Source organism: Hakea prostrata, chromosome 11, assembly GCF_041222555.1.
Source record: "Hakea prostrata isolate BN-2017 chromosome 11, UWA_Hpros_2, whole genome shotgun sequence".
NCBI lineage: Eukaryota > Viridiplantae > Streptophyta > Magnoliopsida > Proteales > Proteaceae > Hakea > Hakea prostrata.
The window spans coordinates 16,412,338-16,424,701 of NC_142610.1; the positions used below are offsets into that span (position 1 = coordinate 16,412,338).

General features: G+C 40.6%; 1 protein-coding gene and 2 long non-coding RNA genes across 3 annotated transcripts; all 3 read right to left on the reverse strand.

Moving 5' to 3' along the window:
• Positions 1–404: 404 nt before the first annotated feature.
• On the reverse strand, positions 405–2,432 carry LOC149000424 (uncharacterized). The gene is made up of 4 exons (XR_016170866.1): positions 1,459–2,432; positions 1,290–1,366; positions 1,104–1,176; positions 405–771 (listed from the first exon to the last, which is right to left on the reverse strand). It is a non-coding gene; the product is annotated as an uncharacterized LOC149000424 (long non-coding RNA).
• Position 2,433: 1 nt separating this feature from the next.
• Positions 2,434–3,579, reverse strand: LOC149000425 (protein ANTAGONIST OF LIKE HETEROCHROMATIN PROTEIN 1-like; the record flags this gene model as incomplete). Its single annotated transcript, XM_089139161.1, has 1 exon — positions 2,434–3,579. A coding segment is annotated over exon 1 (1,110 nt), but the record flags the coding sequence as incomplete, so codon positions are not given.
• A 1,580-nt stretch (positions 3,580–5,159) lies between these two features.
• Positions 5,160–6,581, reverse strand: LOC149000426 (uncharacterized). Its single transcript, XR_016170867.1, has 3 exons — positions 6,554–6,581; positions 6,328–6,427; positions 5,160–6,240 (listed from the first exon to the last, which is right to left on the reverse strand). It is a non-coding gene; the product is annotated as an uncharacterized LOC149000426 (long non-coding RNA).
• Between the last annotated feature and the right edge of the window lie 5,783 nt (positions 6,582–12,364).

A 12,364-nucleotide genomic window follows, 5' to 3' on the forward strand; every position in this document is an offset into this window, starting at 1 on the left:
TCCATCCACATGACTTGGTCTAAGTATGAAAAGATATGAACAAAACCATACAGTGCATGCTGGTACTTCACTGTTGATAATCTTCCATCCACAGTATCTGGATGACTATGCATTAACTATGAACAAGGTAGGTAAGTGCAAACTAGTGCATTAACCATCCTATCATTGCCAATTAAGGAAGCTGTTTTAAGCATTTTTAAGTTTATCCAACTATATTGCTGTCTTTGATTGGAAGTTTTCCGTATTCACCTGGAAGTTGTGAATTTTATAGATAAGCAAGCGTAGTACCTGGACCATTGATAAGACTCCTTTTATCATAAACAAATATGTTATAAGAAAATTAAGAACACAAGAAGAGGCAAGAAATGGAGGCGAATGTTTATAAGAGATAATTAAGAATACAAGTAGAGTAAGATATCTGCAACTATGAAGAAACCGAAGCAAAAGAACAAATTTATTATCATTCTCAAGTACTATACAGACTGTACTTTGAAGCATAGATGTGCCAAAGAAAACAGTGCAGAAGTCTATTGTTCCTTTTTTTTTTTTTTTAAAGCGCTAGCCATCAAGAAAACCAGGGGAATTGAAAGATAAGAAACAAATTAGCCAAAAATATTCCAGAATTCCAGTTACAGGTACAAGTACAGTTTCTCTCTCCTAGTTGCAATGCATATATACATTGGTTTATGGAAGCCTGGTTTAACCAATATGTACACCATCTGCGTCGTTCATATTGAATTCAAGATCCCCTGTTTCTCGAAAAGCTTCTTGCTGCAAACAAAGATCAATATTTCAAAAGCAGTCTTCAAACTAGGAAAAAACCAAAAGAAATTCAAAGAAATTCATATCTACAAAGAAGAAAATAAGCAAAACTAAATGTAAAGCCCAAAAGATTAAAAAGCATTCAAAATCAAATCTGAAGAGACTCACAGTGGGAAATTTGTTACTTGTCATCCATCTTTGTGAAAGTGATGGAGATCCTGCCATGGGAAAACCAGTAAGTAAAATAGCTAGAGAGATGAGGCTTAAAATTTGGATAACATTTCAAGTTTTCAGAACCCAATTGGAAGTGCTGAAGAGAGATAATCTTGATTTGTTTTTACCTGTTAATCCTAGAAGGTACATTTTCTCAGAGGACATGATGAGAACAGCCATGTCTTCTAGAGATGAAGATTCCTGTACAACAAAAGCAGAAAAAATCTATTTAGCCTCTTTGAAAAAGAATTACTATGTGAGAAAGATTCCCAGAATAAAAATGTAAAACAAAAAGAGTAAAAACAAAAACAAACCTTGATTTAATTGAGCAGATCATAGCCTGTCATTCAGGCATACAGTAGTCCATGATGATGAGATTTACTTCCATTTCCTGTAAAAACAATTACTGAAACATCAACCAACAGAAGCTCAACTAGAAGAAGAAGAAGGAGATCCTGATTTTCAGAAGCATCAGATTCATACCTGATTATGCTGTGAAGAAACAGATGGCTGGTTATCCTCATGAAAACCCATAAATTGTCTAAAGTACTGAACCATATTATAAATTGTCCAAAGTACTCAAGCATCATATTGTAAATCGAAACATCTAACAAATCAAATCATGACCCATTTAATGCTTTATACTGCTACTTTACCTTTCAAGTAATTACACACTTTAGAAAAGGAAGAGTTAGTACTAGAGAATGATCTGTAGTAACCTGCATACAAGAGTGTGCTGCTAATGAAGAAAGTCAACTGCTAGCCAAAGTGGCAGAGCTGCACATTCTTCTTTTGAGACTTCAACACATCTTTCACATCCACATCTTGTTGTATCTGCATACCACTAGATGTCTCTAAGGGTGTGTGATGTTCTCCAATTGGTTCACATCAATGGAAAAAAGAGCATCCATTTGGAGAGTCTTCACACCCTTGGTACAACCTATCAGGATGCCTGGATGACAATGAAATTTTGACAGCTGCAAGTTTCCCACAATTACATCTCCTGTTCTTATACTTCAAGTAAGAAGTTGTCACATCATTTACACTACTCGTTGACATCCTGAAACAGATGATGTACTTAATACCAAAATGATGGTCATAGTAAATCCACACAATTAAAATAGGGATGCAATTCTAACAGTAGAATTAAACATATTGTGACAATTATACTACAAAGTTAACCAGAAAATTAAAGCAAATCGAAGTATATTTCAAACTCAAAAACATACATTTAAATTAATGTACTTCATTTTAAACAGTAAATGTTAAAACTTAATCGTCTGATTCTGACTCATTGTCACTCTCCGATTCTATGTCTTCATCATCATAAACTTCTGTTGTGTATGCATGCCACATTTGTTCTGCCAGTCCATTTCGAAATGCTTCCGCACCCAGATGGATGTCGTCGTGGTCTTCACTTTCATTAGACTCACTATCATACTCATCTTCAACAATGTGAGGTGCAGAAGAGGAACCTGTTGTGGTCCCTAACCCTTGTGTCCCCTCCCCAGCAAGCCATTCCTCCTCTTCTTCAAGAGTGTTGTGGTTCAAAATGTGGTTGTGAAGCAATACACAAGCTATGACAATCTTTACTTGAGTTCTGTATAGAAACTCTGCTCGAGTTGCCAATATCTTAAAACGTTGCTTCAACCAACCAAAAGCACCTTCTATGACATGGCGCAACCTCGTGTGCCTCAAGTTAAACAACTCCTTTGCATTTTTGGGTCTTTGATTTCCCCTCTTCCATTCCTTGAGATGGTACCTAACATTCCGATATGGTGTCAAAAAACCTCTCTGATTGGCAAAACCAGCATCCACAAGATAGTATTTACCAGGTGGAACAACTAATTTTCCATCTCCATCTCTATGAATAGCGTTATCCAAAATGTGAGAGTCAGATGCAGACCCTTCCCAACCAGCAAGTACATATGTAAATTTTTTGTCATGGTCACATGCAGCTAAAATGTTTTGTGTAATTTGACCCTTTCTATCACGGAACTTCTTATGTTGTTCATCCAAGACCCACGCTGGTATATGAGACCCATCAATCGCTCCAACACAATCTTTAAAGAATGGGTAGAAGCTTTTATGGTTCTCAACTATCTTCGGATGTGTGGTGAGACTAGGGGGTTTTAGAAGTAATGGGTGCAGTTTCATCATTGCGTTTAACACTTTATTGAAGTGTCGACTAATTGTCTCACCAGAATGCCCAAAATTGTGCTTCAGAGTTGAATTTTTAATGTGATGTGCAACACAATGCAGGAACATCGTCACTTGTTCCTCAACTAATACCAATTTGTTGTCTTGTAAGAGCCCCCTCGTACGCAACAAATGAATCAAGCTATGAACTGATTTCTTGTTCATTCTTGTTAGCTCACAACACGTACGCTCGGTGCCACCAATCATACGTTGGGTCTCAAGAAATCCACGTCGACCATCTAGTCTATATGGTTCCCTCCTAAGGTATCTTCTTATATACCGGTCCACTATGATGACAACCACAGTGGCCACCATAATAATTATCAACTCAGTGCGGTTGGGGAAGACACGATCTCTTGGGTAAGCCATTTTTCAGCAAGGTGAGTATCGGACTTGGGCCTGAAATGTAATTATAGGAAGAATATATATATATATATATATATTAAAATTGGATATAGACTAAAATTGGATACACATCTGAAATGAAAGCGAAGGACTAAGCAAGGAAAGGAAATTAGGAGCAATGGACAACAGGGACAATCATTATCAAAGTTGGAACTCATATAGGTGCCTAGTATTTTTACCTTTCCTCCATGAGGATTTACGGCAATTTTCTGTTTATGTACATAAGCCATATTTGCCTCACATGTAGCATTCTTTTCTCCTTCAACCAAAAATAAAATAAAAATTTGCTAGACATGTTTTGCTTTTTAAGACAGAGAAGATTAGCTGATATTGTTCTTTCAAAATAGATATAGATTCCATGGTAAACCCATACTAATTCAACTATATTACCTTATCCTAGTTGAACTGTTGTATAAATCCTACTTTAATAATCAAGAATAATACTCAGCAATCCCCTAAGAACCAAGTTTTGCCCTAACTAATAAATCCAGTTCTAAGACTATTTTGTTTACTTTAGCAACTAAAGCAAACAACATTACATAGCATCTGAGGGAGGTTAGAGGTGCTGTGTTTAGATAAAAATGTAAACGCATCAATCTATATATATATATATATATTTGGTAAGATCCTCAGCCACAGTTACTAGACTCTGTTGTTTTATAAACCAGGAATAAATTGGATTGCTAGTTTGAACTCCACATCAGTGTTGAGTTCTAGTGTTTTTTTTTAAGAGGCTATAAATAAGCCTTCATTCTCTGTAATCAGCAAGTTGAATTGAATAATAAAATTGTGATCGAGAGTTTGGAGGAAGAGAAGTCAGAAAACCTACAGCAGCTTTAAAGTGTGTGAGTTCTGCAGTTTTCTTCAAATTCCAGCAAGAATTCATCAACTCCAGCAGCTCCCTTCCATTCCCAAGCAAGTACAACCTACCCCAGCCCTTCCCTCCTCCTTCCCTACCACCCAAGAGCTCCCCCCCCCCCCCCATTTCTTCTCTGCGGCAGCAGCAAAGCTCCTCCCCTTCTAAACTCTTAAATCGCCAACCCCAATCTCCCCCCACCCCCATTTGGATCACATCCTCCCCTATACCCTATCCCTACCCTTAGCCTCACCATTAAGCCTTCGTCCCTTAGGTTTTGAAAATTGCCGCACTTTATCTTCAACCTCTAAAAACCCTAAACCCTAGTGTTTCTAAAATTCCTATAACTCCCAAACCCTACAAAGCTTCAAAACCTTATAACCCTAGAATTCAAACCTTAAAACATAAAATCCAGTTCTGAAATCACAATTACAGCAAGGTTTCAAGCTTCAAAACTTAGAAACCTTCAACCCTAAGCCTGGCCAAATTCTACTAGACCCTAACCCCAACCTACACCAGCCCTATACATTTCCAAAACCCACACACCAAAGGCACTTACAACCTTAGAAGACTGCTGGCTCTCAACAGAGAGATCCTGGAGTGAACTTGACTTCAAAGATACTGATGATAATCTGATATGCTTCAAAGATGTCTTGTCTACAACTTCGTAAGAATCTGATGGTGAGAGAGTTCACAATTAAGAACAACTCCATACGACCTAATAATATAGAGGGTTGTATTATAATAATAACAATACGAAAAGGATATGAACTGTAGCAATGAGCCTGAAGTAGAAAGAGATCTAGAGATGGGGTTCAAGCTTACAAAGTTGAAAAACAGGAGGTTCAAGTTAAAGCTTACAAGGTTGAAGAACACCCTAGCTTCCAAGATTCAAGATTCAGATTTAGTTTTCATCAATTTCAACCATCAACAAGCTGATGCTGACAAGCAAGCCACAACATCCACACGTCACCCTCTCCACTTGGTCTAGTCTATAAACCATTCACCCATTGAAAACCCTAAGATTGATATCTTTCTTGACACATTGATTTCTCCAAAGCCCTATCTTATCACAACCCATAATAACCATCCCATTCAAAATTAACAACCTGAAATTAGCCATTGAATTGGGCATATTAGCTTCCAAAACCCTAATATGCCCAATTCCATAACAAAGAACCCAAATTTTATTCTCTTATCACTGAACAGTTGGAAGAAGAATAAACTCACCATACATTTGACAAAAGCTATAGAAAGCAAACCAAGATTCATTCTCAAACATGAGATGACCCTATCTGATATGCCAAATTGAAAGCAAGGATTGAATATTTAGACCAGCTTATGAACACAATGACTACATCTTTAAGGAATAATGTTTTTTTTTTAGGAAGGGGAAGGTACTAAAAGGGCACCAGAGTCCTGAAAACAGAAAGAAAACTTGACTAAAACAATGATCCTAATCCAACCCTAGCAGAATGAAAGAATTTACAAGGAATTGCAGAATCTAGTAATACCTTTTATCCAACTGAAATTAAAATACCTTCAATGAAGCCGGTTCAGAGGCCAAAGGGCACTTCTTTTCCCCGGGAGTTGGAAGAACACTACCTTCGATAAGTGTATCAACAGATTGCAGTGCTGCAAATGTGACAAATTAATCGGCGATTGTTAAACGCGTTGCAACTCGCGAGCTATAACTTGAGGTTACCCAAGAAATTGAAAAAGAGAGAGATCGAGCTAGCCTTGCTTGTTTTAGTTTTTCTCTACTCCACTGGATGTCTCTGTTGTTTCTTTCGTTTTTGGTTTTCCTGCACGAAGAGAGTAAGGAGTAAGACACCATTTGCAAAAATGGGAAGAAGAAAGCTACGAATGGAAGCCAAATCGATGGAGGTTACCCAAGAAATTGAAAAAGAGAGAGATCGAGCTAGCCTTGCTTGTTTTAGTTTTTCTCTACTCCACTGGATGTCTCTGTTGTTTCTTTCGTTTTTGGTTTTCCTGCACGAAGAGAGCAAGGAGTGAGACGCCATTTGCAGAAATGGGAAGAAGAAGCTACAAATGGAAGCCAAATCGATGAAGCTCAACGAAACAAAAACACTCGAGCTCGACGGAACGGAAGAGAACCTCTGCGAGAGCTGAACCCTAGAGATACAGAAAAGCACGATAATACTGATTCTATTCGAGTCTCCCAAATTTATACCATGGTTCGATTTGGGTGATTCTATTTGGAAACGTTTCCAATGAAATCGGGTTTTTACACTAAAAAGCGGGTTCCAATAGAATCATGGAAAAACCCTGATTCCGAGTCAAGTATGAACCAATGGATTTTTTTTTTTTTGGAATCATGATTCCCTGGAATCTGATTCCAGGGAAACACGGAACCAAACGCGGCCTAAAGATTTCCGTAGAAATTCATCAAGCCTGAGAAGGTCCCACTCGGGTTTTAAACCGATGCCTTTACTTAAAGATTTCCGTAGAAATTCATTAAACCTGAGAAGGTCCCACTCGAGTTTTAAACCGATGCCTTTACTTAAAAATTTCCGTAGAAATTCATTAACCCTAAGAAGGTCCCACTCGGGTTTTAAACCGATGCCTTTCCTTAAAGATTTCCGTAGAAATTCATTAAGCCTGAGAAAGTCCCACTCGGGTATTAAACCGATGCCTTTTGATTTTGATCCGTTTGCCGCTAAATATTGTACGTTGCCCCCAATCAAAAGATATTGGGTTGAAACTAGGAATTGCATTGATTGAGTTGAATGTTGTTACATCAAAAATGAAAATGATGATCTTCTTAAGGATAATATTTCTTCATATGTCTAGCATTCCACGAACGTTCCAGCTCTTTCTCGGTTGCCATGTTCTTTAGCTTATATGCCCCCGAACCAATTGGTTTGATTACCATATATGGTCCTTCCTATGAGGGATCTAGTTTCCTCTGGTGGCATGGATCAGAAGCTAATGTATTCCTTAGAACTAGATCTCCCGCTCGGAATTGACGGCGCCTTACTCAAGTATTGTAGTGAGACGCTATCCTTCGCTGATAATTTTGGGTTCGAGCAATCGCTCTTGTCCGAAACTTTGGGAATGTCTAATTGGCATCAATAGGGTCCTAAGTATACCTTAAATTTGATCTAATTCCATCTCAATCAAAAATCCCCAATTTTGGGCTCTCGCGAGTGCTCTCGGCTGGGTCTGAGAGCCAAAATGCAAAATCGTTTGCAACGACTCGCACAAATCACTTACAAACCAAAGGGAAACATAAATGAAACTATTTGCAAGCATTCAAAACACCTGTCAAGCAAAAACTACTCAAATCTATCATTTATTGCGAAGAACTACTCCAAAAACTAAGCTCAAAGAAGAGGGTTTGATGATTCTTATCTTTCCTAACGTTTCCGTAATGATTCGGGTGTTAGCACGCATTCAAATGGTTAGAAACCTTACTTTCCCTTGGTTTCTCTTCCTCCTTTGGCCTCATCTTCGTACTAGCCTTCTAAAATGCGAGTATGAGAGGTTAGAAACTCAAAATAGGGTTTTAAACATGAAAAACCCGATTCTGCCCCGAAGCTGGAAAATGGTTGGGGGGTTAGGGCGGTCGACCGTGTAGCAGCAGCAAGCAGCTCAGTTCAACCAGATGTTGGTGGGTTTCATGACTCTGCATAATGAGACCCGGGCTGGTGCTAATGTGAATCCTCATGCCGCAGTCCCCGAATGCGGGAGGTTTAGCGGAACTCCTCATACTCGCCTGATGGAGAGTTTTCTCAAGATGCAAGTACCCACTTTTACCGGAGTTACCAAGGACCCCTTGTTTCCTAACAAGTGGCTTCGTGAGTTGGAGAAGGCTTTCCGACATCCGCAATGCTCGGAAGCTCGAAGATTTTGTTTGCGCGAAGTGAGTTGCAACAAGAAGCCGATGCATGGTGGATCTCCACTCGTCCCGTTTTGGAAGGTTTGCATGCAGGAGTTGTAACTTGGGAGTTATTCAAAGAGGCTTTTTGTATGAACTACTTTCCCGAGGCGGTGAAGGATGCGAAGGAAGCCGAGTTTATGATTCGACTCAAGGAACTCTGTCTCGTGTTGGAGTACCAACAGTTTCGAGGAGCTTCATTTCTTTGCTCCGCATTCTTTGAAGGAAGACCTCGCCACAAAGCAAAGAAGTTCTTCAAAGGACTCGCGCCCGCCATTAAAGCTTACCTCACAGTCCAGCCTATAGTGAGCTATGCTCAAGTGGTGCAGAACTCGAAGAAGTTGGAAGAAACAGAGAAGGAAAGTGCTCGTGTGCAAAAGCCTTGGCAATCAAGGAATTCTGGTTTGGTGGATCGTAATGACCGTCGTTTTGTGAGACCTACACCCTACCCCACTCCTACCTTTCGGGCTAAGAGTGTAGGTCGAACACGGGTTTTCAGCAGCCCGGCCGCTTTAGACAAGATGGCGGAAACCGACCACCAGCAAGTGCAAGTGCAAGTGCAAGTGCAAGTGCAAGGCCTTTTGTTCGAAGCCCTCATGGTGCAGCCACCCCCGTTGGATCCAAGAATCCCGTTTGCTTCTACCGCAAGCAAGCTGGTCATTTTGCTCGTGCCTCTCCGGGCGGCGGCTCGCCCAAAGAGCCGCCGCCTGGTGAAGAGTGCTCCCGCTCCTCCCTCCGGTAGAGTTTTCAGTATTTCCAAGTGCTGAGCAGATCCAAGCCATGATGTGATTACAGTGTACATTGTTAGTCGCTTCTATTTCTGCATTTGTCTTATTTGATACGGGTGCATCTCATTCGTTCATGTCATCTCGCATTCATCAAGAAGACTAACCTAATCCCCGAGAAGTTGTCTAGTTGTTTATTGATTAGTACACCTACTGGTCCTCTGTTGTGAAACTAGATAAGGGGTTATCTAAATGTCCCGTGTTGATTGGTGAGAAGAACTTGGAAGCCAATTTTGTGATTCTTGACATGAAGGACTTCGATGTTATTTTGGGAATTGATTGGTTGACAGCCCACAAAGCTGTGTTCCTTTGTTCCTCAAAGAAGATTCAGTTCCATATTTGTGGAAGTTCGGTCTTTGAATTTCAGGGTGAAAAGAGAAGGGTTTGTAAGAAGGTGTCTGTCTGACCGATGCAAGTCTATGCCCTAGTGGATGATGCTTCATCCGAAGGCAAGGGTATAGTGGAGAAAAGAGTCGACGTAAGTCGAGTTGTCTGCGACTTTGTTGATGTCTTCCCCGATGATCTATCAGAGTGCCTCCGGACAGAGATGTCGAATTCTCTATTGATCTCGTCCCTGGTGCTGCTCCGGTATCTAAAGCTCCGTACAGGATGGCTCCTACTGAGTTAAAAGAGTTGCAAAATCAGTTGAATGAGCTCATTGATAGAGGTTTCGTGCAGCCTAGTGTGTCACCTTGGGGAGCTCCGGTCTTGTTCGTCAAGAAGAAAGACGGTAGTATGCGCTTGTGCATCGACTACCGTGAGTTGAATAAGTTGACTATCAAGAATAGATATCCGCTGCCCAAAATCGATGATCTCTTCGATCAGTTGAAGGGTGCAGTTGTGTTCTCAAAGATTGACTTAAGGTCCGGATATCACCAATTGAAAGTGAAGTCTAGTGATATCTTCAAGACAGCTTTCCGAACGCGGTATGGTCACTACGAGTTTAGAGTCATGCCCTTCGGATTGACCAATGCTCCTGCGGTGTTCATGGACCTCATGAACCGAGTATTTCATGATGTGCTTGATAAGTTTGTGATTGTTTTCATTGATGACATCTTGATCTACTCGAAGAGCGAAGAAGAGCATGCGAGTCATCTAAGTTTCACTTTGCAAAGGTTGCGGGAAAAGAAGTTGTTCGCTAAGTTTAGCAAGTGTGATTTCTGGCTTAAGAGAGTGGTATTCCTTGGTCATGTAGTTTCAGCCGAAGGTATTCGTGTCGATCCTGAAAAGGTCCAAGCTGTGGTTGATTGGGAGAGACCGAAGTCGAAGAACGGAAATAAGAAGTTTTCTTGGATTGGCGGGTTACTACCGAAGGTTTATTGAGAACTTTTCTCGGTTGGCTGCTCCTATGACTAAGTTGACCAGAAAGAAGAGAAGTTTGTTTGGTCCGACGCTGTGAGAAGAATTTCCAAGAGTTGAAAGATAGATTGACAAGTGCCCCGGTTTTGACTATACCCGATAGTTCCGGTGGTATGACAGCTTTATACCGATGCGTCAAAGATTGGTTTGGGTTGTGTACTGATGCAACATGGCAAGGTCGTAGCCTATGCTTCTCGGCAATTGAAGGATTATGAGCGGAATTACCCCACTCACGATCTAGAACTTGCCGCCGTTGTCTTTGCTTTGAAGATTTGGAGACATTATCTTTACGGTGAGAAGATTGCCATTTTCACGGATCATAAGAGTTTGAAATACTTCTTTACCCAAAAGGAGTTGAACATGAGGCAAAGGAGATGGTTGGAACTAGTCTCCGATTATGATTGTGATATTCAGTATCACCCTGGGAAAGCAAATGTTGTTGCTGATGCTCTTAGTAGGAAGAACCAGAAGAAGACTTTGGATTTGAATGCTTTGAGTTTACCATTGTGGTCTTCTATTGAGAGTTTTGATTTGGAAATCGTCCCTGAGAATTCTGAATTTATTCTTTCTGCCATGATGGCAAGATCTGGTCTTAGAGATAAGATTGTTGCTCTGCGGAGTTCGATCAAGAGTTTTTGATCAAAGTTGAGAAGATTTCTTCGAATCCCGAGTCGGACCCCGACTTTGGTATATCCATGGATGGTGCTTTGTTGTTTAGAGGAAGACTGTGTGTGTGCCTGCAAACGAAGAAGTTAAGAAAGAAATATTGAAGGAAGCACACCAGATTAGTCTTTATCGGACACCCGGGAAGCACCAAGATGTACAAGGACTTGAAGGAACATTTTTGGTGGATTGGTCTAAAGGCGGATGTTAATGATTTTGTTGCCAAGTGTGAGACTTGCCAACGTGTGAAAGCCGTTCGACAACCTCCATCTGGATTACTTCAGCCTCTTCCTATTCCTAGTTGGAAGTGGGAGGATATCTCCATGGACTTTGTGACTAGCTTGCCTCGGACAAGTAAAGGCAATGACACCGTGTGGGTGATTGTTGATAGGTTGACCAAATCAGCCCATTTCATTCCTATGAAGATCACTCATACTCCGGATAAGCTAGCAAGGCTTTATGTGGATAATGTGGTTCGTCCGCATGGTGTGCCATTGAGTATTGTTTTGGATCGTGATCCTAGGTTCACCTCAAGGTTTTGGAATAGTTTGCAGAAAGGCCTTGGGAACCCAATTGAACTTGAATACAGCTCATCATCCACAGTCTGATGGACAATCTGAGCGGACAATTCAGACATTGGAAGACATGCTCAGATCTTGTGTGGTGGATATGGGTGGTAATTGGGATGAACACCTAGCTTTGGTTGAGTTTGCCTATAACAACAGTTATCAAGCAACAATAGGCATGGCTCCATTCAAGGCTTTGTATGGCAGTACTTGTAGGACACCTTTGTACTGGACTCGAGACAGTGAAAGAAAAGTCTTAGGTCCTGAGATGATTGAAGCTACAAGTGCTATGGTAGATATGATAAGAGAAAGGATTAAGTCCGCCATCAAGAGACAGTAAATCTTATGCTGATAAGAGAAGGACCGATTTGGAATTTCAAGTTGGAGAGAAAGTCTTTCTGAAGGTCTCACCAATGAAGGGTGTGATGAGATTCAATGTTAAGGGAAAGCTTAGCCCTTGTTACATTGGACCTTTCGAGATTTTGGAAAAGGTTGGACCTGTTGCGTATCGATTAGCATTACCTCCGCCTCTTGCTGGTGTGCACAATGTGTTCCATATTTCGATGCTCCGAAAATACATAGAGAATCCGGAACACATTTTGCAGCAAGCACCTGAAGGACTTAGTGCTGATTTGACCTATGATGAAGAACCGGC